This window comes from Jaminaea rosea, assembly GCF_003144245.1.
Source record: "Jaminaea rosea strain MCA 5214 unplaced genomic scaffold BDZ90scaffold_14, whole genome shotgun sequence".
Classification (NCBI taxonomy): Eukaryota; Fungi; Basidiomycota; class Exobasidiomycetes; order Microstromatales; genus Jaminaea; species Jaminaea rosea.
In genome coordinates, this window is record NW_020289988.1 from 30,769 (window position 1) to 55,964 (window position 25,196).

The 25,196-nt window shown below is 59.6% G+C and overlaps 12 protein-coding genes across 12 annotated transcripts; 6 read left to right on the forward strand and 6 right to left on the reverse strand.

Annotated features, from left to right (window-relative positions):
* Positions 1-104: 104 nt before the first annotated feature.
* On the forward strand, positions 105-2,580 carry BDZ90DRAFT_233922 (hypothetical protein). The gene is made up of 4 exons (XM_025506821.1): positions 105-570; positions 639-1,030; positions 1,100-2,236; positions 2,318-2,580. The coding sequence occupies exons 1-3, from the start codon at positions 157-159 to the stop codon at positions 2,148-2,150; spliced, it is 1,857 nt and encodes a 618-aa protein (XP_025360081.1). The 5' UTR covers positions 105-156; the 3' UTR covers positions 2,151-2,236; positions 2,318-2,580.
* BDZ90DRAFT_208047 (DUF1168-domain-containing protein) lies at positions 2,441-2,797 on the reverse strand (the record flags this gene model as incomplete). The annotated part of the gene is made up of 1 exon (XM_025503997.1): positions 2,441-2,797. A coding segment is annotated over one exon (357 nt), but the record flags the coding sequence as incomplete, so codon positions are not given.
* Positions 2,798-3,060: 263 nt separating this feature from the next.
* On the forward strand, positions 3,061-6,531 carry BDZ90DRAFT_255155 (hypothetical protein; the record flags this gene model as incomplete). Its single annotated transcript, XM_025507843.1, has 2 exons — positions 3,061-4,529; positions 4,611-6,531. Exons 1-2 carry the CDS (start codon positions 3,106-3,108, stop codon positions 6,529-6,531), a joined length of 3,345 nt encoding a protein of 1,114 aa, XP_025360083.1. The 5' UTR covers positions 3,061-3,105.
* Positions 6,532-6,697: 166 nt separating this feature from the next.
* Positions 6,698-8,920, forward strand: BDZ90DRAFT_233924 (DNA glycosylase). Its single transcript, XM_025506822.1, has 2 exons — positions 6,698-7,085; positions 7,159-8,920. The coding sequence occupies exons 1-2, from the start codon at positions 6,722-6,724 to the stop codon at positions 8,796-8,798; spliced, it is 2,004 nt and encodes a 667-aa protein (XP_025360084.1). The 5' UTR covers positions 6,698-6,721; the 3' UTR covers positions 8,799-8,920.
* BDZ90DRAFT_255160 (glutamine-hydrolyzing asparagine synthase) lies at positions 8,801-11,230 on the reverse strand. The gene is made up of 3 exons (XM_025507844.1): positions 11,046-11,230; positions 9,483-10,981; positions 8,801-9,413 (listed from the first exon to the last, which is right to left on the reverse strand). Exons 1-3 carry the CDS (start codon positions 11,191-11,193, stop codon positions 8,946-8,948), a joined length of 2,115 nt encoding a protein of 704 aa, XP_025360085.1. The 5' UTR covers positions 11,194-11,230; the 3' UTR covers positions 8,801-8,945.
* Positions 11,231-11,430: 200 nt separating this feature from the next.
* Positions 11,431-12,620, forward strand: BDZ90DRAFT_233926 (hypothetical protein). Its single transcript, XM_025506823.1, has one exon. The coding sequence runs from the start codon at positions 11,928-11,930 to the stop codon at positions 12,612-12,614; it is 687 nt and encodes a 228-aa protein (XP_025360086.1). The 5' UTR covers positions 11,431-11,927; the 3' UTR covers positions 12,615-12,620.
* A 358-nt stretch (positions 12,621-12,978) lies between these two features.
* BDZ90DRAFT_233928 (hypothetical protein) lies at positions 12,979-15,122 on the forward strand. Its single transcript, XM_025506824.1, has 2 exons — positions 12,979-13,068; positions 13,143-15,122. The coding sequence occupies exons 1-2, from the start codon at positions 12,988-12,990 to the stop codon at positions 15,066-15,068; spliced, it is 2,007 nt and encodes a 668-aa protein (XP_025360087.1). The 5' UTR covers positions 12,979-12,987; the 3' UTR covers positions 15,069-15,122.
* A 57-nt stretch (positions 15,123-15,179) lies between these two features.
* Positions 15,180-16,390, reverse strand: BDZ90DRAFT_223166 (RAI1-domain-containing protein; the record flags this gene model as incomplete). Its single annotated transcript, XM_025504562.1, has 2 exons — positions 15,180-15,552; positions 15,624-16,390. Coding segments are annotated over 2 exons (1,140 nt in total), but the record flags the coding sequence as incomplete, so codon positions are not given.
* A 267-nt stretch (positions 16,391-16,657) lies between these two features.
* Positions 16,658-19,152, reverse strand: BDZ90DRAFT_233929 (2-methylcitrate dehydratase). The gene is made up of 4 exons (XM_025506825.1): positions 17,957-19,152; positions 17,724-17,874; positions 17,620-17,634; positions 16,658-17,545 (listed from the first exon to the last, which is right to left on the reverse strand). Exons 1-4 carry the CDS (start codon positions 18,849-18,851, stop codon positions 17,125-17,127), a joined length of 1,482 nt encoding a protein of 493 aa, XP_025360089.1. The 5' UTR covers positions 18,852-19,152; the 3' UTR covers positions 16,658-17,124.
* Positions 19,153-20,172: 1,020 nt separating this feature from the next.
* Positions 20,173-20,757, reverse strand: BDZ90DRAFT_262128 (hypothetical protein; the record flags this gene model as incomplete). Its single annotated transcript, XM_025508447.1, has 3 exons — positions 20,173-20,340; positions 20,425-20,617; positions 20,702-20,757. The coding sequence occupies 3 exons, from the start codon at positions 20,755-20,757 to the stop codon at positions 20,173-20,175; spliced, it is 417 nt and encodes a 138-aa protein (XP_025360090.1).
* Positions 20,758-22,745: 1,988 nt separating this feature from the next.
* Positions 22,746-24,470, forward strand: BDZ90DRAFT_233932 (GroES-like protein). Its single transcript, XM_025506826.1, has one exon. It carries the CDS (start codon positions 22,931-22,933, stop codon positions 24,059-24,061), a length of 1,131 nt encoding a protein of 376 aa, XP_025360091.1. The 5' UTR covers positions 22,746-22,930; the 3' UTR covers positions 24,062-24,470.
* Positions 24,169-25,065, reverse strand: BDZ90DRAFT_211100 (F-actin capping protein, beta subunit; the record flags this gene model as incomplete). The annotated part of the gene is made up of 1 exon (XM_025504095.1): positions 24,169-25,065. A coding segment is annotated over one exon (897 nt), but the record flags the coding sequence as incomplete, so codon positions are not given.
* Positions 25,066-25,196: the final 131 nt, after the last annotated feature.

Here is a 25,196-nt window from a genome sequence, read left to right on the forward strand (position 1 = left end):
GGAGATGATGTGGAAGTTTGATTGGCAAGAAGCGCAATCCCCGCCTGCGCCTCTTCTTCGCAGCCAGACGATTTCAGCACGAGCCATCGCCTTTTCTCGTTTGGCTCCAACTTCACTTCATCTTGGCGTCAAGCCATCGATGAGGGGCTGAGAAGGATGCAACAAGGAGTCAGACTGCGCAAAACAACCCCGCACGACAGCAAAGAAGCAGGGGTCAGCAACACAGGTAGTAGACATGATGGCATACAGCCAGAGAAACGGCGTCTCCGCTCTCCCTCTCCTCTTCCCCTCCTCCTCGCCTTTCACCTCTTCCTCGCCCTCGTATCTCGCGGCTTCTTTCAACCTGACGAGTACTGGCAGTCATTGGAGGTTGCGCATCGCATCGCTTACGGATACGGCTACACGACGTGGGAGTGGAAAGCGCAGGGCGACACCGCGAGTGGGCTCCCACCGAGCAGGATATGGGAACAGCTGGCGCAAGGGCCGATCAGGAGCGTGATCCATCCAGCATTCTTTGTACCTGTGTATTGGCTGCTTCAGCTTACAGGTCTGGAAGACACTTCTCTGCGGGTAAGCATTGCCCGAACGAATGCGCACCAAGTCGCATCCGCGAAAGCTGAACTCCCCACCCTGCGCAGACAACGGCTCCACGCCTTCTCCAGGCAGTCCTCTCAGCACTCGCGTCCAACGAGCTCTTCCATCTCGCTCGCGACCTGGGCGATGAGCACATAGCCTGTTCAACGCTGCTCAGCCTCCTGACATCGCCCTACTACCTCTACACGGCAGCGAGGACTTTTGCCAACACCGCAGAGGCGTCATTGACCGTCTTTGCACTACGCAGAGCGCTCAACAATCCCGACAAGCCTGGAGCCACGACAACTTCGCTGGCCTTTGCTGCTGCTGCTTGCCTCATCAGGCCAACAAATGCGGTCCTTTGGGTCTTCGTCTACGGCTGCATGTCGTGCGAGATGATCAGAAGAAGTCGATATGCTCAGCTGGCGAGTCTCTGGGGCAAGGCTCTCGTCATTGGGTGAGAAGATGATGCGCCGGCGATCGGACTCGGCTGTCGCTGATCATAATCCACTCGTTACACGTACAGCCTCCTTGCGATTGCTGTCTCAATCATCATCGACTCGACTTTCCACGGCCGGTTCTCCTTGCCCATGATCCCCTTTCTCCTCACAAACGTCTACCACTCGCTTTCACTCTTCTATGGCTCGCATCCTTGGCACTGGTACTTTACGCAAGGTCTGCCTGTCGTTGGCATGATGGCGCTTCCCTTCGCGGGAATGGGCGTCTTGCAATGGTCGAGGAAAGGGGCGACGTTCCCGCAGCGGATGGTCGTAGGGACAGTGATTTGGACGGTGGCGGCCTTTTCGCTGCTGGGACACAAGGAGTGGAGATTTTTGCAGCCAGTGGTGCCGCTACTACATCTTCTAGCGGGCGTGGGGTTGGCGTCATCACGTAGCAACACGCCGTTGTCTTCCTCCTGGTCCGCTTCCTCCCACATCTGGCACTCCACCACGCCGCGACGTCGGCTGCTCCTCCTCTCTACTCTCCCCCTGGCCATCTACCTCCTCTTGTTTCACTGCATAGCGCAAGGCTCTATAGTTCCCTCCTACCTGCGCCAAGAACACGCCCAGGGCAGATTGCAGAGCGTGGGCTTCTTGATGCCCTGCCACTCTACACCATGGCAAAGCCACTTGCATCTGCGCGAGATGGACAAAGATGATCGCATGTGGTTCGTCAGCTGCGATCCGCCCAGAGCGGGCGAGGACGTGGAGGGGTACATGGACGAGAGTGACTTCTTTTACGAAGATCCGGTGAGGTGGTTGCGCATTTACCTGCCGGGCGAGGCCAGCATCGATTCGGCGGGATCCACAGCAACCAGGTGGGATCGCGACGTCCATCCTGCCCTTTGGCAGTCTCCCATCCACGCTCAAGTTCCCGCCCATCACTGGCCTTCACACATCGCCCTCTTCGACGCCCTCCTTCAGCATCCCAAGTACGGTAGAGAGGTGCAGATCCTCCTAGCACGGAAGGGTTATGTAGAGAGAACGCGACTGTGGAATAGTCTCGTCCACGATGACGAGCGTAGAAGGGGATATATTGTTGTATTGAGGCACGAGAGCGTGGGACGAGGCGACTAGGCGTCCTCTTCGTCGTTGTCTTCTTCGTCGTCATCATCGTCGTCCTTGGCCTTGAATGCTATGCTCTCCGTACCCGGCGCGGCTCTGCGGGCATTCACGGAGGTGAAGAATTCAGTTTCCGTTTCACGTAACCTTCAAAGTCGTGCATCTCGCTGAGGAACGCACCTCATCCTCTTCTCTCCCGCAGCAATCTTCTCGCCATTCGTCGTGGCGCTCGCACCCTGATCGCTTCTCTTGCGCTTTTCGCCAGGCGTCGCTGCCCCGCTGCTATTGCCAGTCGCTGCGCTCTTGGCTGCTTTTGCCCTCTCCCTAGCTGCCTTCTTCTTCTCCCTCTTGCCCCGATTCTTGCCCGTCTTGGCCTCGTCCCTGGCCTGCAACTCAGCTTGTTCAATCAAGAAGCGCGACTCCTCCTTGTCTCTAACATCCTTCTCCTCCATGAGCTTGATCCTCTCGTACTCTCTACGTCGAGCATGCTTGTAGACGTGGAATTCACCAGAACCAGCGCCTGCCGAGGAGCCAGTGACATTCTTGATTGTTTCGCGAGGCGCACGCAGCGTCTTTTCGCGCGGGGCAGAGGGGAGCTTCACTTCTCGCTCTGGGTGTGCGAGAAGCTGAGACAAGACGGCAGCCTGCTGCTCCGCGGGCGTTGTTGGGTGATGGCGAGGGCGAGAGGGGCCTGCTTCCGACATGGTTGCGCAAGTCAGAGGTGGGATGCGGTGGTAGCGAAGGCTGAGTGAGAGAGTGAGTGAATGTATGCCGCCTCCGCGTTCAGTCCGCCTTGACGTCCAGTTCCGCCCCGCCTCGCCATCTCCTTCCGATCCGGTCGCGAGGAGTCAGCCTTGAGTCGCCTTCGGTCGATTGGACGCTCGGGCAGGCGGCATTTTGAGTGTAAGTTGGACTTGAGGGAACGAATGTCTTCGCCCTTCGCTTCGTACCATCATTTCGCTGCGCAAGCATGACAGGTGCTAATGGCGTAGACCCGGCTACGGTCTTCCCGCCGCACGATGCAACGAGCGCATTCTCCTTCCCTCAGGAGGAGCAAAAGGTCCTAGCATACTGGCGCAGCATCGACGCCTTCAAGACGTCGCTTGCTCAGTCAAAGGAGCAAGGACGCAAGCCATTCTCATTCTACGATGGCCCGCCCTTTGCAACTGGTCTCCCTCACTACGGTCACCTCCTCGCAGGCACTATCAAGGACGTCGTTACTCGCCACGCCCACTCTACAGGCCACTACGTCGACCGCCGCTTCGGTTGGGACTGCCATGGTCTCCCAGTCGAGCACGAGATTGACAAGAAGCTGGGAATCACAGGCAAGGACGATGTCATGAAGATGGGCATCAAGGCATACAACGCAGAGTGCCGAGCCATTGTGATGCGATATTCAGAGGAATGGAAGGCGACGGTCGAGCGCATGGGAAGGTGGATCGACTTTGATGGAGGTTACAAGACGATGGACACTTCCTTCATGGAGACCGTCTGGTGGATCTTTGCTCAGCTCCACAAGAAGGGGCTCGTGTACCGCGGCATGAGGGTCATGCCGTACTCGACTGGTTGCACAACGCCGCTGTCCAACTTCGAGGCTTCCAGCGACTACCGCGAAGTGCCAGACCCCGCGGTCACTGTCAGCTTCCCCATTGCTGAGCCTGCGGAGGAGAAGGGTGCATCTCTGCTCGCGTGGACGACGACACCGTGGACCCTGCCCTCCAATTTGGGTCTGTGTGTCCATCCTGAATTCACGTATCTCAAAATCAAGGATGATGCAAGCGGCAACCTCTACTGGATCCACGAGTCGCTGCTCACTACGCTCTACAAGGACCCCAAGAAGGCCAAGTGGAGCAAAGTCGACTCAAAGAAGGGAAGCGAGCTCAAGGGCTGGCGCTACGAGCCACTGTTCCCATACTTTGTCAAACAGTACGGCGAGCGGGCTTTCCGCGTCCTCAACGACACGTACGTCACTTCGGACTCCGGTACAGGTATTGTCCACCAGGCCCCCGCCTTTGGTGACGACGACCACCGTGTTGCCATTGCGCATGGCGTCATTGATAAGGATGAGGCTCCACCCTGCCCCATTGACGAGTCTGGCCGATACACGGACGAAGTGCCTGACTACGTTGGCCAGTACGTCAAGGCAGCGGACAAGCCCATTCAGAAGGACCTCAAGGAGCGCGGACGTCTCGTCGTGCAGAGCGTCATCCACCATCAGTACCCCTTCTGCTGGAGGTCGGGTACGCCGCTCATCTACAAGACGATCCCGTCGATCTTTGTCAAGGTCGAGCAGGTGCAGAAGCAATTGAGCAAGAACAATGAGACGACAAGATGGGTGCCGCAGACGATTGGAGACGGGCGATTCGGTAACTGGATTGCGAACGCGCGTGACTGGTGAGTAGGCTACGAGTGAGCTGTATAGCGTTGGGTATGCACTGACGCCGTCCATTCTTTTGTACTCACGCGCGCTCGCAGGAACGTCTCACGCAACCGCTACTGGGGCACACCCATCCCGCTTTGGGTCAGCGAAGACTGGGAGGAAGTGGTCTGCATCTCGTCCGTCGCCGAGCTTGAGGAGCTCTCTGGCGTCAAGGGCCTCACCGACCTGCATCGCGAGTCCATCGACCACATCACCATCCCGTCCAAGCAGGGTAAGGGCCAGCTCAAGCGTGTCGAAGAGGTCTTTGACTGCTGGTTCGAGTCGGGAAGCATGCCGTACGCTCAGGCTCACTACCCCTTCGAGCCAGAAAAGAAGGCCGCCTTCGAGGCTTCCTTCCCCGCCGACTTTGTCTCCGAGGGTATTGACCAGACGCGTGGCTGGTTCTACACGCTGCTCATCCTCGCCACGCACCTCTTCGACACGGCGCCGTGGAAGAACCTGATCGTCTCGGGCTTGATCCTCGCGGCTGACGGCAAGAAGATGAGCAAGTCGCTGAAGAACTATCCGGACCCCAACCTCGTCTTCGAAAAGTACGGCGCTGATGCTGTGCGCATGTACCTTGTCAACTCGCCGGTCGTGCGTGCGGATACTCTGCGCTTCAAGGAGGAGGGTGTAAAGGACACGCTCGCTCAGGTCTTTATCCCTTGGCTCAACTCATTCCGCTTCTTCCTCGGCTCGGTGAAGCTACTGGAGAAGGACCACGGCGTCAAGTTCCAGTACCAAGAGCACGCCAAGAAGAGCGACAACGTCATGGACCGCTGGGTGCTTGCGCGCTGCCAGGGACTGATCCAATTCGTTCGCCAGGAGATGGACGCGTACCGCCTCTATACAGTGACGTCACGACTGACGGGTCTTGTCGACGAGCTCACCAACTGGTACATTCGCTTCAACCGTCGACGTCTCAAGGGTGATGGTGGGGTGGAGGATACGGTATCCGCGCTCAATTCGCTGTTCGAGGCGCTCCTCACCCTGTGTCGCACCATGTCGTCATTTACGCCCTTCATCACTGAGAATCTCTACCAAGGGCTGAAGGTCTTCATCCCGCCCAACGCCGAGGCGTCCAAGCAGGAAGACACGCGCTCGGTGCACTTCCTCTCCTTCCCCGAAGTCAAGGAGGAGTACCTGGACCCTGTCATCCAGCGTCGCTTTGCCGCATTGCAAGCGGTCATCGATCTCACGCGCACAGTACGCGAGCGCAACAGCCTCCCCATCCGCGTGCCGCTCAAGGAGCTCGTCGTCTTCCACTCCGACCCGCAATTCCTCGACGACGTTTCTCACCTGGCCTCATATGTCACCGAAGAGCTCAATGTGCGCGACTTGACCCTTACGCATGACGAGGAACTGTGTGGCGTCAACTTTGTGCTGCAGGCCGACTGGCCGGTGCTGGGCAAGAAGCTGCGCAAGGACATGGGCAAAGTGAGGAAGGGGCTGGGCAATGTGACGAGCGCGCAGGCGAAAGAGTACGCTCGCACTGGCAAGATCATGGTGGAGGGCATCGAGTTGAGCGAGGGTGACTTGCGCGTTGTACGCCAGGTGGATGCAGAGGCGGCGAGCAAGAGGCGGGCTGAGCTGGATGGAGCTGAGCAGGGTGTGACGTGGGCGTCGAACACGGATGGCAATGCGGTCATCCTGCTGGACACGCTGGTGCGTCCGCATCTCCAAGAGGAGGGATCAGCGCGCGAGCTCGTAAACCGCATCAACCGGGCGAGGAAGCGCGCGGGCTTCGTAGCTACGGATGCTGTGGATGCTGTCTACACGTTTGGCGAAAAGGGAGAGGCGGGAGATGTCGATGCCCTGCGCAAGGCCTTTGGCGAGTACAGCGACTACTTCCAGAAGCAGCTGCGAGGCAGAGTGCCGCGTGAGGAGGGAGAGGGGGACAAGGAGCTAAAGGCTACGTTGGAGGAGGAGACGGAGATCAACGATGTGGCGATGCGCATCCGTTTGATCAAGTTGTAGAGGCGACGAGAGATGTGTGGAGCCTAGAATAGCATGTCTCGTTGCGGTGCTCTTGAGAATGCGGTGGCTGGCCGCGCCAATGAACGCGTGTCGTGTCGCGTGTGCAGGCGGACTGAGAGCCAGAGTGTTGGAGTCGATTTGCAACGTTTTGTCAGCGGATTCCTTTCTCGTCTCCCAACCACGAGCAGCAATGCCCGCGAGAGCAGCAAAGGTAGCAGCCGCACAGAGCAGAGTATGTTCCTCTTCTTCTTCATCCTCATCAAGACTAGTCTCAGGTGAAAGTTCAGCGACCCGCATTCCCACGGCCGCGCTGCCTCTTCGCGCTCATACACGCGCATATCATGAGCCGCTCCTCCTCGTTGAGCCCTCCAACGATGACCAAGTCGGGGGCTCCCTGCTCAGCTGGTTCGAGGGCATCGCAAAGGAGCGTGGCATGCCCTGGCGCAAGGACTGGATTGACCCGGCGGCAGAAGAGTGGCAAGGGGAGGAAGGCGCCGCGTTGCTGCGAAGCGCGTTCGAGAAGCGGGCGTACGAGGTTTGGATCAGCGAGATTAGTGCGTATATGCGGGCGGGGGCATCAGCCACTCAAGCAGCTACTGATCGACTGTCAATGTCCCTCGCTCGCAGTGCTCCAACAAACGCGTGTAGCGACGGTAATCGACTACTGGACCTGCTGGACAACTCGCTGGCCCACAATCCAGGACCTGGCCGCTGCTCAACCGGATGAGGTCCTGTCTGCATGGCGAGGGCTTGGTTACTACTCTCGAGCTACGCGCATTCACCAGGCTGCACAGAAAGTGGTCGCTGACGCTGAGCTCCGAGGTCTACTCCCAGAGACGGCGTTCGAGCTGGAGAAGCAGGTTCCCGGCGTGGGGCGATACACGGCGGGCGCAATCAGTAGCATCGTCTTTGGGCGGGCCGAAGCGATCCTCGATGGTAATGTCGCGCGAGTGTTGAGCAGGCAGCTAGCCCATCGTGCAAATCCCAAGGCGAAGGCGACGACCGACTTTCTGTGGGGGACAGCGCAGCGGCTCGTCGAGGCGGTCGCCCGGCACACGAGCGCAGAGGGTAGGAGCGATAGGCCGAGCAAGTGGAACCAGGCCCTCATGGAGCTCGGATCGACGCTTTGCACTCCGCAGCAGCCGCGATGTCATGAGTGTCCCATCAGGGGAACGTGTAGGGCGTATGCAGAGGGGGAGGCGCTGGCGGTGAGGAGGGCGGAGATGCACGAGTCGCTTGCTGTCCATCCGCAGCAGTTGAGCGAAGAGGTGGCGGACATTGAGGACCTATGCCAAGAGTGCGAGCCGCTCGATGAGATGAGCGGGGGCGAAGCGGTGGCCGCAGCCAGTGCCGAAGGATCGAGGAAGCGCAAGAATGGCGAGAAACAAGCGACGTCCGCCCAGCCTGTGAAGAAGGCAGCCAAGCAAGGTTCGCTGCTCAGTCACTTCAGCAAGAAGGGCAACGGCAGTACGGCTGCATCATCACCATTCACTTCTAGCAACGGTCAGTCGGTAGACGAAGCGGCGGTCTCGCCTTCCTGCCTTTCTACCCCTCGCCAGCTTCCACCAGCCGCTCTCCTCACCATCCAGACGCACGTCAAGCAGTACCCACTCAAGGCGGTCAAGACCAAAGTGCGCGAGCAAGACGGCATCGTATGCGTCGTTCAGCACAGCACCGACTCCAAGCGGCAGTGGCTGCTCGAGCAGAGGCCCGACACAGGGCTCCTCGCCAGCTTGTGGGAGTTTCCAACACTTTTGCTTCCTGCGGCAGGAGAGGCTGCGAATGGCAAAGCGAAGAAGAAGCGCGGCAAGACGACGGAGGATGACGATGACGATGATTATGAGGAAGAGGATGAAGGGCCGTCGAAGACCTCAGGGAGCGCCTTTATGCCAGACGACGCCTCCACGATCGAGGCAGCTCGTATGTTCCTGCTCCAGCGCATTCATAACGAGCCGCCTTCACTCGGCCACTCCAACGTCATATCGCAAGGCTATCACTCCACGATCACGCACGTCTTTTCTCACCTCAAGCTCCACATGCACGTACACTGCTTCGCCGTCGTCGAAGAGGGAACCAGCAATGGGGACCGCAAGCAATCCGCCTCACAGCTCAAGAGAAGCAAGCGGGAGGAGCGCATAGGCCCGCTCAAGTGGCGGAGCAACGACGAGGTCGAGGCCGAAAGCATGGGTACGGGAATGCGCAATGTCTGGGCGTTGATCAAGGACTCAGGGGGCGGTGCTGCCAAGCAGAAGAAGCTCAAGCGCTGATGCGGAGCGTGATGGGCGCATGTTTGATTACATGGTGTGGGCAGATGTTAAATGTCTGGTGCTTACAGCGCATCGTTGTAGATGCTTGGGGCCGATCGAGAATGCCATCCAATGATACCCACTCTAAATGCTGCGGTCTCGTTCCTCTCAATCTACCCTCCGCACCCTCTTCCTGACCTCATCGCCGACGTCAGCTGCCACTCTCGCCTTCTCCTGCCCCGTGAGCTTCTCTACACCCCACCTCTTCGCAAACAAGCACATTTCGGCACAGAGCAGCGCCTGCGCTGTAGCCACCTTCGCCTCGCGTGCGTCGTCGGTAGCGCCTGTCATGTGCTCATCTTTGCCAAACGCCTTGACCATCAATCGCTCCACCCTCTCGGAGTCAAGCCAGCCAACCGCCTGCACACCTTCACGAGTGAGCAGCCGCTGCAACAGACGGTGCATTGGCCCGCCGCGAGGGTAGCGACGAGGGGCAGCAACAAAGGGCTGCTTGACTCGCTCATACACCTCCGGGGTTATGAAGGGGCGGGCAGCTTCGTAGAGGATCCACTTCTCGCGAAGAGCCTTCGTGCGCGGATCGAAGCGGAGCTTGAGAGAAGGCGGGAGAGAGTCGATCTGTGAAGCCAGAGTGAGATCAAGGTCAGCTTGCGAAACAGCAAAGTTCTCGAGGCTGTGGCGACTCACAAATTGCGTAAGATGGTGGTCGAGAAACGGCGTCCTCGCCTCCAGCGCGTGAGCCATCTCTACTCGGTCACCCAAGTGAGTGAGCTGCTGGGTCACGAAAGTCGACCGCTGGTAAACGAGGAGAGCGGTGTGGAGAGGGTGGTACTTGTCCTCGCGGATAGCTTCCTGCGACTTGCGAGGCAGGCTGTCCAGCAGGGAGTCGAGTGCAGCATCACCTCCGCTTGGGTCGATGAATGACTCTGCCCATTCTTGCAGCCCTTCGTGGTGATGAGACGTGGAGAGCATGCCATGCATTGCCAAATGGGCGAGCGGTGGCCTCGCTGAGGTTGAGCAGCGCGGCTTGTTCGCGGGCAAACCATAGAAAGAGGGCAACGGCTGGAGGAGCTCCTTTGCCGGCTTGGCATCCTCGCATTGTCCCATTGCAGCGTCTCTCTCAGCAAATCTGTCCCCTCTGAAGATTGGGTAGCCTGCCAAATGCTCGTCCGATCCCTCGCCCGTCAAGACCACTTTGACGCCCTGCTGCTTGGCGAAACGCGCGAGCAGGTACTTGGCTACGCATCCCAGGTCCGCATACGGCAGCTCGCACTGCGCGATGACCTCCTCGAAGTATTGGCAGAGCATCTCCTCGTCTACTTTCAAAGGGCAGTATTGCGCCCCCACCCATTCTGCCGTGCGCTGTGCAATGCCCGCCTCGGACCACTCGTGGTCAAAGTCGATGGTGAAGCAGCGAAAGGTGCAAGGTGGGACACTCGGATCCAATGCGGGCGCTGCCTTGGCCTTGAGGAGGTGAGCTACAATGCCTGCTACGGCGGACGAATCGACGCCTCCGCTGAGGAAGACACCTACGGGGACGTCAGAGCGTAGGCGGACGCGGATGGCATCGATAAGGCGGCTGCGAACGCCTGCCACGAGGGCGTCTATTGGTCGAGCATCGTCGATGGACTTCAAAGGAAATTGGCGGACAAAGTAGGACTGTTCGGTGATGCTATTTGTGTGCAGGTCGACCTCGAGGAGAGAACCGGGCTTCACCCATCGAATGCCGGAAAGTAGTGTACTGTTGCCTGTTCGCCAGCCCTCATTCAAAGCGGCAGAAAGGTCCCAGCGGGGTGCGCTGGGGAGCATGGCTAGAAGGCCCTTGATTTCGGAGCAAAAGGCGAGTTGCTGATCCTCTACGGTGTAGTAGAGCGGCTTGATGCCGTAGCGGTCGCGCACTGCGTAGAGCTTGGCGCGTGCTGGGTCGTGGAGGACAAATGCGAATTCGCCTCGCAGGTGGGGCAACACAGCATGAATGTCGCCATCGAAGCGGTCATAGAGGGCGAGAAGGAGCTCGGAGTCACTGGAGGACGCGCAACTGTAATTGGGGCAGAGTCGGTTGAGTAGCTGTTCCCACTCGTAGAATTCGCCGTTAACAATTGCGCGTGCAGAGGATGAGGTCGAGGCCATTGGCTGGCAACCACGAGCGTCGGGCCCCATGATAGCCAGACGAGCGTGACCGAGGGCTGCGAAACGGGATCGTTCAGGGTTCAGCAATGTCGCGTTACCGCGTTCTGCGCTAGTACGTACCGACTCTAGCGTCGTTGCTGACCCACGTTCCGCCACCATCCGGTCCGCGGTGGGCAATGGCGTCAAGCCCGCGCTCTAAACGCTCCTTGACATGCTGACTATCTTGCGCCCGACCACTCAGATCTAGCAAGCAGTCGATGCCGCACATCGTTGAGGATGGCGGCGTTGGATGCGAAGGAGGAGCGAGCGCAACGTCCTGACAGCAAAGTCGGGTGCGACGGCCGCCCGCCAGGCCCGAGAAAAAGTCGCCGATTCGCCAAGACCCCCCCGCACCCCGGCGCTCACCAGATTGCCGTGTTTTCCATCTCAGCGGGGCGCTGCAGGGTGAGAAAGTAGGGTCTGACCGCGGCGACCTTTTTCCCGTACACGCTTCTCCAGCCTTGCCTGCCCTACTTTGCGTCTCGAGCAAAGCGCGCATGTCCACGACAGGAGAGAGGTAGTTTGCTGATCACGCTGACTTCGATGTCCTCTTGTACGGCAGGTCAGACTTCTCGCCGCTGCTTTCGCCGAGAATCGACCGAGGGGACCCCTTGCTCTTGCGCACCTGGCAAGACGAGTTGCGCAAGATATGAAGGTGGGGCGGCGAGCGAAGAGACGAGCTGAAGGGGCAAATGCGGGTCGCGAGGGGGAAATCTGAAAGGGCGATGGTATCATGGACAGAGTGGCGCGTCGACTAGCTAGGCGCTGCTCAGGCTCCTTTCGGAGAATTCGGAAGTCCACGACGGCCTGGCTCACACGATCGCGCCACTCAGGCACGCACGCGTCGAGGGACGGAAGTAGAAAGTGGCGGGCGGGCAGGCGGCGGCTGGTTGAACCAACACTCTTAGTTTGCTCGCAAGCTTGCCTCTCGATCCATCACTCCAATGTTCTACGACCATACCAATGTCGCGCAAAGCTCACTCGTTCCTGCACGAGTATCCGCGCATTCGCGTTGATAGATTCACAGAATCGAGGGAGCGCGTGCCCGACTTTCTGCTGCCTCCTCGATGCCGTGCAGGTGCTGCTAAGCGTCAAGACGAAGACGAAGACGACGACGAGCCCGGTCCGTGGGATGACCTCGACCAAGACGACGAGAGCACCTTGAAGGCCAACGGTGGCGTTCGCTTCTTTCCGGCCCCGACTATACAGCTCCTCTCCCACATCCATGCCGACCACATCGAAGGCCTCTCCGCCCCCCTGCGAAGCTCTGCCCCAATCTACTGCTCCGCCGCCACAAAGGAGATGCTCATGCGACTCGAGTCCCAGAAGTCGCGAGAGAAAGGAGCTTGTCGGGTTCCCATGGGTGAGGGAGCTCGCAAGCGGCCCTATGAGTGGCTGCGCGTTACAGCCAAGCATGCCAAGGCGAAGAAGAAGTTTACTGGGTTGGCGCCTGCGCCAAGGGATCTGCTCCACGCGCTGCCATTCAACACGCCGACCGAGCTCCGATACTCTCCTGGCGTAAATATACGCATCACTCTGCTCGATGCCAATCACATGTCGGGGAGCACGATGTTCCTGATTGAAGGACATAGAGGAGCGGTGCTCCACATGGGCGATTGTCGTGCGGAGACGTGGTGGATCGAGGCGTGAGTGCGTGGCGCAATGGACATGCGAGAAAGCTGATACTGACGACTGACTCGTGTCCGCACGCAGTCTGGTGCGTCACCCTTCCATGCAGAAGTATGCCTCTTGGCAAGACGGCCAGCAGCAACAGCAAGCAGAGACATCGTCACTCCCTTCTCGACTTGGCGTCACGCAGAGCGGGCTCGCGCAACAGTACTCTCCGCCGCGTAGCGAGACTCAAATTACTTCGACGTCTTCGTCCAGCAGCCGCAAGACGCCAACAACTCCATCGCAGCGCAAGCCCAGCAGCGTCCAGATGGCCACTGGTCGAGATCTCCGCCTGCAGAACATCTACGTTGACGACGAATGGTTGTCGAATGCGGGCTGGCCCCCTTCCAAGATGGACGCCGCGCAGGACGTCGTCGACTTGATGAAGCGCTATCCGGAGGACACGAGCTTCTTTATCGACTGTTGGACTTGGGTGGGTGCCGTGCGAGCGCGCGATAATTATGATGACGACCAGCTGCTGACTGTGCCCCTCTACCTGCTTGCCAGGGGTTTGAGGAAGTCTTTCTCGCAATCGGGAAGACGCTGCGGGACGCCACAGGCCAAGGAGCGCGCGTACATGTCGACCCCTATAAATGGTCGATGTACACCCTCGCCGGCGATCGCTCCCTCCCCTTCCTCACCAAGACCGCCTCTGCAACTCGTTTCCACGCCTGCGAGCGCACTCAGGAATGCGACCACATGTGGGAAGATGCGAGCTTGACGATTGGCGAAAGCGAAGCCGCGTGCCATCTGGTCGACCACTGGACAGGACCAGTCCATTCTGTTCCCTTGTCGCGACAAGAGCAGGAGTACTACGAGACGCAGGTGAGGGAGAGTGCGGCCCAATCTTCTGCAGCGGCAGGCAGCTCCGCAGTATCGCCTCTGACCGTGTACGTCAAGGTCTTGGGCACATCGATCGAGGAGTGGGCAACGCTGCGCGCTCAGTCACACGCGGAGATCGACAAGGCCCAGCGTGGCGAGGCCTCCTACCCCGCATGGCTCGCATGCCCGCTTCAACGCCACTCGTGCCTTCCAGAGCTGCAGCGCCTCGTGCGCTCCTTTAGGCCCTGCACCGTCACTCCTACTTCGAGTCAAGAGGACCATTACTTTCTTGCCTCGAGGCTGTTGGGGCCGTATTTGGGGCCGGGCGGGCAGCAGAGGATCGAGAGAGAGGCGAGGGAGGCGACTCCTAGCGACGTGTGGCGGGTGTGCGAGGAGAGAATGCCAAGCGGGGGACTCGGCGATGCTGAGGACTGGAACGAGGTGCTGAAGAAGTATCACGAGGCGAGGCAGCCGCCGCTCGATCTTAGCCAGAGTGGTGCGGTGAGCAAGGGGAGGGCGAGGGACGAGGAGCACGAAGACGCCGACGTCAGCAACAGCCGCGTGTCTGCATCGCTCCCTGCACCGGTAGCAAGCGCGCCCATCACCAGCAACCCGCAAGTCGCCGTCGCCGCTCCATCATCATCCGCCGCAGGACCACCAAGCATTACTTCCCCGTCCGCCTCTGGCGCCAGAATCTTGGACGACGACCTCGCCCGCCGCTTCTTTGTCGTGCTGCGTATGTGCGTCGTTCCGCACCTCAAGCTCCTCAACGTTCCTGGCGGGACGGAGGGCTCCGAGGCTTGGAGGGCGGTGAGGAAGCTCAAACCAGGCTGGGCGGCCACTGCCGAGAGGATCATGTACAAATACACCGAGGTGTTGGGCGATGACTGGGCGTGCAGCGCGTACGTGAGGGACGAGGTTGGGCAGACGAGGAAGAGAGTTAAGAAGGAGTCGGGTGCGAATGCGCTAGCAGGGCCGTCGCGGCTCGCCGTCGCGGGAGGCACAAGCCGAGGAGTGGGTAGGCAAGATGATACGGTCACCTGCGCTGAGCTGCGCGAGGCAGACGAGGACTGGCTGCCCCTTCTCCTCTCACAGCTGGACACTCAACCCTCTGCTCCGCTCCGACTTGTCGAAGACCTCTGCAGCGCGAGCGCGACACATCTCGCCGCCATCCATGCCGAGCTGGAGCTGCAGGCGGGCGTGTACGGGCGAGTGCGAACAGAAGCGATGCAGCGCGTCAACGGGTCGGCCGTGCTTGCAAGACAGGCTGGATTCATTGTAGAAGGGCTAGCGAGGTCAATCGCGCTCGTGGGGCAGGGCGAAGGTGACGATGGGGTGGGCATGCGCCGAGAGACCTTTCTCCGGCTCGTTGCGCTGACAGACGTGGCGTTGCAGATTGCTGCGCTGCTTCTAGGGAGTGGTGGGGTCGAGGAAGACATCGTGGATCAACTACGCCCCGCTCTTGTGTCCTGCGGTGAGGGATTGAAGAGGATGCTTAGCTCTTTGGAGGGCGGAGGACTAGCATGGGCGCAGCAGGAGCGAGAGGATGGGCTGGTGTTGCTCCGCAGGCTGGAGAAGACGATGCGCATGGCAGAGGAGGAGGCGGCCTAGACGCGGGGGCCCTGCGCGCTTGGCAGGGGGTATTGCTTTGCTCATTTTATATCCACACACAATCATCATATCCCGCTCCCAATTCTCCAGTCGTTCTCGCGCTTGCTTGTCTCAGGCCTCCGGCCGCTGCCGCTGCATCGCCCACTCGTAGAAGCTCGCGGGAAGGAAGCCGACGCGTTCGATATCTCCCTCTCCTTTTCCTACAACTTCGTTGCTGACTTGCTGCGGTGTGAGGCGGGTGACGCTGAGCGTGTGTGTGGTGGGCGAGAAGGAGAGGCGGTACACGGGTGGTGTGGCGTTCCGCTCCGCAGTATCGCTGTCATCGCCGCCGCCGTCGCCTCGTTTGGCCTCCTCATCTTGTAGGATTGTCTCGCGTGCGAAGTTGAGCATCGCGTCTGCGAGGTTGAGCCCGGCCTGTGGATCCCATGCGTGCGGCTTGCCGCGGACAAGCTTCGGTATCTCGAGCGTTGAGAAGTCGTGCGTCCTGCGCGCGTGGGCACGGTGATCAGCTTGGACGGCAGCTTCGCTCGCTCGCTCGCTAGCTCGCGCACTCACGCCTGTAACCTCCCACTCTTTGCGTCCCTGAAGCCGACGAGCACCCTCCCCACGCCCAGCAAGAAGCTCTGCATGTAGAAGCGCAGCATTTTCTCTTCAAAGCGCATCGTGTCGCGCTCGTTGCGTATCACCATGCTCGTCTTTAGTTCCACCTTTTGCCCTCGCTCGTCTACGCAGTCCACTTCCCCGCCCAGGATCAGGCGCGATGAGCCGAGCCGAGTCTTGACGACTGAGCACCATTGCGTATTCGTGTTCGGAATGCCCGACCATGGATCGTCCCGCGCGTAGTCGAAGGGCCGTGAGCTGGGCGTGTGAGTGGACCAGGACTCAAAGGAGGAGCCATGGTATGTGAGACGGGCAAGTCCCTCTTCTCGTGATGAGGTTGCCGGCCCTTGGCGGCGCTGCGCCTTCTCCACGAGCATCTGCGGCGACAAGTGCTCCTCAATGTACATCGTCCCCTGCACCAGCATAGCATTCATCTCCCACCCATCGCGCTGCTCGTACAACGCCGTGCACATCCTCGTCGCCATCCCGCGCCACGTAACCACATCAGCGCGTCGCCTTGCTCGATCGAGCGCTTCGTCTCTTCCAAGCTCCATGAGCGAGTAGCACAGTGCGTCGAGATGTTCGTTGCGCGTATCATCTTTGCTGATGTGCTGCCCGTAACCGCGGTTGAGGTCGGCGTTCGGCGGAGGCAGGTGGAAATGCATCAGAGAGCGGTCATCGTGATGAAGGCGACGATCCCCATCGTAGGAGAAGGTGGTGATCTATTCGGGCTGCTGGAAGAGAGCGTGACTTTTGCTCCAGTGTAGCGCATGACGAGGGGCAAGGGACAAGTGCCATGTTGAGGGCGAAGGATCTAAAGGGAGCGAAGGCGCAGATGGGTCTTGTCCTTCTGCAGCGCGAACAGCAGCGGGTCGAGGTGGGAGGCTAGCGAATCCGTTCTTGGTCGAAAGTGCTTCTGCTGGAGGCGATTCTGATGCTGCACGCTTGATTCCGCGCGCTGAGGAAGATGGCATCGAGGTTTGGCAGCGATGAAAGCAAGTGAAGGAGCATATATCGAGGCAAGGTAGAAGTGAAGGATGAGCAACCCGGAGACACGGAAGGCGGAGAGGCGGGCCAGTCTCGCATGAGGTCGGCGCGGGTCGAGCGGAGCATTTCCACCGGCGCTCGCCGTCCAACACTTCCCGTGCTTTCATGTCTCCTTCACCAATTCATTCGATCTCGCTAGTGGCTCATTGCACAGCAAGCGCCTTGCAAGCTGTAGGCATCAATCTCCTCATACAGCAGTCTAGACCAGACATTGCCCTGCACATGCATTCTTTGGCCGTCACCCGTCTTTTCTCTCCTCTGTTGCGTCACGCGCGCCAATCGTTCATGATTTCCATGTACACTGTATCTCGGATTGAAAGTCATATCATGCCCATCTACGGCTACCGGCGTACAGGCAAGGTCTCTGCAGGTCTCTCTCTGCCATGCCTGTCCAGTGTGGCAGCTCAATTTAAGCCTGAACGAGCTTCGATGGCTTCCAGAGGTCGACGAAGTCGTTGACGGCCATCTTGGACACCTTGTCGTGCTCGTTGAGGAGGCTGACAATCTTCTGGGCGTCGGCATCGTTGGCGAACTGGCCCTTGAGGTGCTTCTCGAGCTTGGCCTTGATGAGAGGCTTGGCCTCTTCACGCCTACGAGCATGGCCGACGGGGTATTCTACGGCGTTGCGGATCTTGGAGCCGTCGTTGAACTCGATCTCGACGTCGTTGGCGATGGAGCGGCGCTCGGGGTCGAGGTAGCCGGCGGAGTATTCCTCGTTCTCCTCGACGTACGTCTTGGCTCGGAGCTCGTCGATCTTTGGGTTCGCAGCGGCGTACTCATCGGTGTAGTGCTGGGGGTCGAGGTAGCCTTCAATGAGTGGCACGGCCGTCCTGCGTCGGCGAAGAGAATTAGGGTGTCAGTTTCCAGTTCGACCAGCCTGACCGTCGCCCCAGGGGAAACACACATGTATTGAATGCAGCTGGGAGAGCGAGGCGAGCGCGAGAGGAAGGAAGGGAGGTCGTCAGTGCTTCTCGCCTTAATCAGCTACGATGCGGGCGCGCCACTCACTGGTCACGGTCGGCGAAGTTGTTCAGTTTGCCCTGCTTGCTGATGATTCGGATGGTAGCCTCCGTCGAGCGAATTGTGATCTTCTTGATGTCATCCACGGTCTTTCCGGCGGCCTTCATCTCTTTGTGCAGCGTCATGGCGGCTTCCACGCCTGGAGAGGAAAGCACGGGGGAGGCCATTGCGGTCAGCCTGACGTCAACATCACACTCTCAACGCTGAAAATGAAACGCAACTTGTCTGTGAATGATACTCAGCGCTGGCCAGTTTGAAAAGGACGTGTTCCATGACGTAAGAGCCGTATTCGCGAGTGAACTTGAAGGGCTTGCCCTTGAAGAGGACGTCGTAGAAGCCCCAAGTCTTGGCGGTGAGGACAGATGGGTAGCCACCCTCTCCACGCTGGACAAGCAAAGCGAGGTTGACAGCACGAGAGCAGGCGTCTCCAGCGGCCCAAGACTTGCGAGAACCTGCGTTGGGGGCATGGCGGTAGGTACGGAGAGACTGACCGTCGACGAGGGCCTGGGTGATGGTGTCGACGGTCTGGTCGCGGGTGTTGCCGATCATCTGGGATACGACGGCGGCCGAGGCGAGCTTGACGAGGAGGACGTGGTCGAGACCGACGCGGTTGAAGGAGTTCTCGAGGGCAATGACACCCTGAATCTCGTGAGCCTTGATCATGCCCGTGAGGACGTCGTGGACGGTCAGGGGAGCCTTGCCCTTGGCGATGTTGGTGCGCGAGAGCCAGTCGGCGACGGAGAGAATGGCACCGAGGTTGTCAGAGGGGTGGCCCCACTCGGCAGCGAGCCAAGTGTCGTTGAAGTCGAGCCAGCGAATCATGGCACCCGTGTTGAAGGCGGCACGGATCGGGTCGAGGACGTACGGCGTTCCGGGGACGTGGGCGCCGTTGGGGACCTCGGTGCCAGGGACAACGGGACCAAGGACGCTACGGGCCTGGGGGAAGCGCAGAGCCTCCATGCCGCATCCGAGCGTGTCGAACAGGTCGAGACGGGCGGTGTCGTAGGCGACGTCGCTCTTGATCTGGTAGTTGTGGACGTAGTCGGCGATTTGCTGAACGACCTGGTCAGGGTCAGGACGAGCATTGTCTTCACCGAGACCTACACCTCCTGCCATCTTTGCTGCAGAAGTCGAGAATGCGGCGGTGCGGGAAGAAGGAGTGAAGGTGCGCGTTGATGCTGCGAGGACGCGAGAAGAGCTTCGGAGCGTGGAGAAAGCCCGAGGCGCGGCGGCGAAGTTGCTCTTGGAGGAAGATCGGAGAGCGGCAGACAGAGGGGTCGTCGAAGGAAGGCGGGGCATCGCGTGCGCGAGGGAGGTGTGTGAGGTTGAGAGGAAGGGATGTCGTAGACGTCGACGTGCGATGCTGCGATGTGGCTTCTTCTTTAACGGACGGCCGAGATGGTTGATTGCCTTTCCGGTCCCACCCTTCCCTTCGCCCCGCCGCCGCTGCCCACCCCACGTCAATCCGACCGGCGTTATGCGCCGCTGAGCTGTCCATTGACCTCGTCTGAGCTGGGCGCGTGAGACTACCGGTCTCTCCAAGCCATGTCCGCTCTCGCCCGGTCGAGCCTGTTGGACCGGCAGCGGTCCGTTGGCCGGCGACGCGACACGTGGAAAGCGAATGAGCTGAACCAACATGAGCACCACCTTCCTGCGGTGCTCGTTTCGCCCATTGGACGAAGAGTGATTGGACCTTTGATTGCCCTGCGCGGCAGTCGAAGAGAAGCTTCGGGTGGTACTGCGTGCGGCAAGAAGACAGATATGTAGGGGCGGGCGGATCTAGGCGTTCCCTGACTGCTTCGCACCGTGGACGGAATCGATCAAGACATCTATCATTCGGGGACTATGACTATTACTCGAGAGTGCATTTGCTGCGCCGGAGGGGGAGGGGGGGGGGGGGGGGGGAGAGGATCAGGGGATGGCAGCACATTGCTCCTCTCTGATCGTTACGAGCTGCCTTCGGTGGCAAAGAAGGGCACGCCGCCTGCCTGCCGTGCTTGAGGGCCATGGTGATGGCCCCGCGCGCTACGAGGAGAAAGGGCAGAGGAGAAGGTGTGCAGCAAGGAGAGAGAAGCAAGTCGGTGTGGGCACCAGTTCACGTCGTCGATCAAGAAGTCTCATCTATTTGGGGGATCATATGTGTCGAGCGCGAACTTGACACATTCGATGAGGTGAGCTCGAGGACGGCTGCTCCACCTCTTTGCCCAACTTCCTTTGAGCTGCCGCAACGGCTTGCTTTTTGCAGGCGAGGGTCGAGGACAATGACGCCACTGTCCTTCGTCGAGCTGCTGATGTCTCGAGCGTTGGGCTCTGCCGATTCCGTTGGCGGAAGCCCTGGTCATCTGGCACATCGCTGCGACTTGTCCTGACTGGACCACGCGTCGCGACTGTCGATATCGCGCGCCGTCTCGTTGGACCATTTGGCGGCCTTATGTCGCTAAGTGGAGCTCATTGGCGTGGGCGACTTGGCCATCGCTACGTCCAGCAGCTGTTCTCCATTGAGTCGATAGTCGACTTGCTGAATGGATGCGCGAATGTGCTGTACGAATGTGCTCGCCTCTGCGTCGGTGAATGCCACCTTGACGGCGTTGCATGTTCTGCAGAGCTGGGTTGAGAAGGCGAGGGGAAGAGCGCGACACCGCATTAGCAAGGGATAGGCTTCGCGAGCCTGTCCTGGCCAGCGACTCACAATCTGTTCATCGTGCTCGTTGTTCTCACCCCCACGCGACAGCGCGACGACATGGCCCCAGCTGGCATTGTGAGGGTGGAAGTCCTTCTCCCCGGCGCCCCCCTGTGCGACCTTTGACACGGCGAAGAACGTCAACTTGTGCCCGCACGTAGGGCAGTCGACGATCATCTCCATCGCCTGGGCCCAAATTCGTCTGTAGCGTTGAAGGAGACGGTGTCAGCCGTGATGAGCGAGATAGCAATGGAGGTGTTGAGGAGACGGCTGGGCGCAGACTCACTTCTCCTCCTCCAGCGTCAGGGTCACTCGTTTGCCCTTGCATGCCCCGTAGACCATTCTTTTCACGCAACGGGCGATCGGAAACTCCAAAGTGTCATTGGACGCCATGAGACGGCGGCCAGCGTCCGTTTGCGCGGCGGATCGACGCTGCTAGCGACGACGATTCAGACGATCAGAGAAAGAATATCATTCGATTGGCATGTTACGGACTGTATGAGAGACGACAGACTGTGTGGCCTCGAGGCTCAACGGCGCCCCGTTCACCTCGATGAGCTCGACGGGTCCTGCGGGCGAAGGAGGCAGGAGGTGAGAGTATCGATACGGTACGCCTCGGGACATTGCTCATGATCTACGACGACGACAAGGGAAGGGAACCATCAGAGTTTTGTCCCGCCCTCTTCTACGAGTGAGGAGACGTATCATCGCTTGACTTCCCCACCCTTGTCATCTAGCTTCGCCCCCTGACACCACGTCCGAGCAGGTGTCTGGGCCGACGGCGGTTACACGCTCAACAACTGCGACCCAACGAGCCGGTCGTCCAGTCACGCACTGTACTAGGCCCACTCTGCGTTCGTACCTCGTCAGGACGTCCGCGTCATCGAAAGGCTGTGACCTGCGTCTGTGACGGCTGCCTCGAGGTGAGCAGCAGAGGTGATGTCGAGGCCGTTTCGAAGGCAGACTGCGAAGAGCCACCGTCTTAGAGCTGACCAATATTCGACTGGCTTGCTGATGTCAGGCCCACTCAATCTGGTTGAAGAGTGCAAAATCCCGCGCCAAGACGAGGTAGACGGCTACCTGACGAAGGCAACTCATCCACTGCTCGCCAAGGCGCAGAGACTGCGGCCGCTTTCTTCGGCATCCAGATTGAATCCACTAGCCCTTCGCTGTAGCAGCGCGCCCGTGCTGGTAGGTCCCCCGCAGCGCTCAACATGAGGTCCTCGATGTGCTTCCTGCTACGCTGCCGAGACTCGTCTACTCACCCAGCGTCTGGTGGCTCGCCATCAAAGAGTGTTGATCCCGTTGTGCCCGCCGGTATTTGTTTCATCTACCTGCTGCGTGAGCCGGTCACCCTTCGCAGCGACAGTAGCGTGGCTCTTCGCAGAGCAGTAACAGTATTTGAGGTGCAATTGCGTGAGTTCTGCGTCAGATCCTTGCGGATGCGTGTAGTCATGGACATTGTGCAGAATAGCGGTTCGTTGTGCGTTGTGCGTGGTTTGTGGATGTGAGCGAGCCTCACGGGCACCGTAACTTGCCAGGCTGAGACGGTGGCGTCCTTGCTGCAGCACCACGCTTGGCCCGCATTAATGTGTGCGAGATTCGCCGCAGCTCAACCAGATCCAGGGCGAGCGTTGCTTGACTGCTGAATGGGAGCCGTGCTCGACCACAAGCAGGAGCGGTGCTCAACCACAAGAGCTGGAGTGCTGGGCTTTGACGTTCAAAGGTAGTCAGGATCACGAGGACCCAAAGTAGTCAGGATCGCGAGGACCCGAAGAAAAGTGCGGCATGCCGCAAAAAGGATGAAGGAGAGGAGGAAAGGAGCGGGCGATGAGGTTGATGTACATAAGGCATGCCAGCGGACGCTCAGCGCCGATCCAGAGCTCATCGCGGCGGGGATGGAGCCGGCATCGCAGGCCAATCACTTGCGGGCCGCGATGACGCTCGGGCCTCTGACGCTTGGGCCTGTGGGTCACTCTTTGTTCATCGCCTTTGTTCATCGCTTGCAGCAGGACAGAGCGACGAAGCTCCCCCCGTTTGTGGGCCGTCACTGTCTGCCACCGCAGCAGCGTGCGACACCAGCATCTCTCACATACCACGCCACGCGGCACGAAAGGGAATCAATCGCCTGGCGCACCGTCGAGCTCACGGACGACGAATTCACGTCGAAACCTTGCTTTGTGGCTCCCTGACCCGAGCTGAGCTGCCTCGTGCACGCACGCTCGCTTGCCAAGTGGAGAAGAAACTCGCCTTCTCGCGGTCCGCGCCAGTGGCGCCACCCAGGTGGGACCGCTGGACCCTTGAATCTCGTGCATCTTTGGCCAGGGTCTCGAGTGTCGTGTGCAGCCCCGTCGAAACTGGGCGCTATCGAAATCTGACCTGACGTCGCCGTGCGTGAGAGTCTCCACTCCAACAGACTTGCACCTGGCTGTCGTGTGTGGCCAAGAGGTATAAGGATGGGCGTCTGTAAAGCCAGGAACCTTACCCTCGCCACAAAATCTCTCTTTCTCCAACCATGTCATCCACTCAGACGTTCCCCAAGACGATGAAGGCAGGCGTGCTCGAGAGCTACGAAAAGGGCTTCCAGTACGTCGCCGATCACAACGTCCCCGAAGTTGGCCCCGACGATGTCCTCGTCCAGGTCAAGGCTGCAGGCTATTGCCACACCGATCTCCAAGTATCTGAGGGCGTATACTCCGGTGCTGGAGCCAAGCCTGGCATGATCGGTAGCCACGAGCCTGCGGGCATCGTCGCAAAGCTCGGTGCCAATGCCGAGAAGCGAGGCCTCCTCAAGGTCGGTGACCGAGTCGGGTCCATCAACACATACCATCCGTGCTTCAAGTGCCAACCATGCCGCAACCAGGGACAACAATTGTGCGAGAACGTCGGCGGTATGCTCGGTGTCTCGGGTGGGAAGGACGCCCCAAAGGGCAAGGACGGTGGATTCTCAGAGTACATGATTGCAGACGATCAGGTTCTCAAGAAGGTGCCAGACAACATTCCATTCGCCGAGGCGGCCCCGCTCTTCTGCGCTGGCGCCACGACCTACGGTGCCATTCTGGCCTCTGGCGCCAAGTCAGGCGAGTGGGTTGCGCACATTGGTCTGGGCGGGTTGGGCCTGCTGGGCATTCAGTACTCAAAGGCGCTCGGCCACAAGGTCGTAGCTATCGACAACCGCAAGGAAGCAATTCAGATGGCAAAGGAGCAGATCCCGAACCATCTTCAAGCAGACGAGTACGTCCTCATCGACTCGGAAGACGCGCAAAAGAAGTGCACAGAGGAGCTCGGTGGCAAGTTCTACGACTCCAACCCGGGCGTGGACAAGGTCGTCATCAACGCGGAAGCGCGCCACCTCGTTGCTTTTGCGCAAGACTTTCTGCGAATCGGCGGCGTCCTCGTCGACGTTGGACTGCCGTCGGACGGTCCGCTTGAGGTCTCGCCATTCCCTCTCTCGTTCAAGGAGCAGACGGTCAAGGGCCGCCTGATCTGCACGCCCGACCAGAGCCAGGACATGGTGAACCTGCACTCCAAGAACGGCTGCAGGACGCCCATCGAGCAGACGTTCAACATCAAGGACATCCACGAGTGCCAGAAGCGATACAAGGCCAAGGACCTCAAGGGGCGTCTTGTCGTGGTGTTCGAGTAGGGGCCGATTTGCAATGTAGCATGTATTGTCGCCGTGCGTGCCCCGCTTGTCTCCGTGCCTTAATTCGATTCTACAACGTCACCACTCCCCGCACTGCCCTTGCGCGCCCACATTCCTCTCATCTCGTCCCTCAACTGCTGTTCTCTCCTCTGCACCTCCAAGCTCTCCTTACTCCTCAACATTCCCAGCACGTCCTTTGTCTTTCCAAAGTAGACGTCTACGATTTGGTTGCGCATCTTTGACTCGACATCCTCGATGAGCCGACCCAGGTTGGCAATATGGGAGAGGGAGTAGCGTGAAGGGGCTGAGGCTGATGGAGGTTGGATGGGAGCATCGCTCTCTGCTTGGCGGGTGAGGGAGCCGGCTAGCTCGAATTGCTGTTGGAGGGGAGCGTCTGAAGATCCTTCTGGCATCGCAGCCTTGTTACGTTTCGCGAGCGTGAGCATGACGGTGCTTGTCAGCTTGTAGGATGCTGTGCGGTTGCTTCGATCCGGCGTCGTCTCGAAGACGTGGAGAGAATCCCACGAGCCTTGAGTCCCCATCGCAGGCGTGGCGCTGCCGCTGGCCCCTTCGCTCCCAGCCTCGAGCGCCTTCTTGAACAGAACCACGCCGGCAAAGGCCCCGTCATCCAGGTCCCAAAGATAGACGGAAGCCAGCCCCGTGTCGTAGTAGAGCTGACGATAGACGTCCATTGCCCCACCCATCGCTACCTCGAGTTCCCTCAGCTCGCGGCTAGGCCTCGTTCCATCACTGAGCGGCGGGTCGTACTCATTGCTCCAAGGGCTGCGCCAGCTATCTCCGTCGCGATTGTAATCGCAGGCCAGATACTCGCGACCTTTGCCTGCTGCTGAGCGGTCCACTCGTACACGCAGGGGCTGATCCACGCTCGAGTAGAGGTCGTCTGCTAGTTGCGGGCAGAGGGAAACGAGACGATCGAGGTTTGCTGAGATGTTGCTAGGTGGGAGGCGACGTAGGAGGTCGAGGGAGAGGGAGAGCGGGTCGGACGAGCTAGAAGCCATGTTGAAAGCCGCCTGTATGCTATCGAGGCTTGCGATGGTAGTGACGAGGAAAGGAGTGCGCCTCGTGCTGGCGCTCGCGCTGCTCCCGCTTCTCCACGTCGCAGCGGAACGGCAGC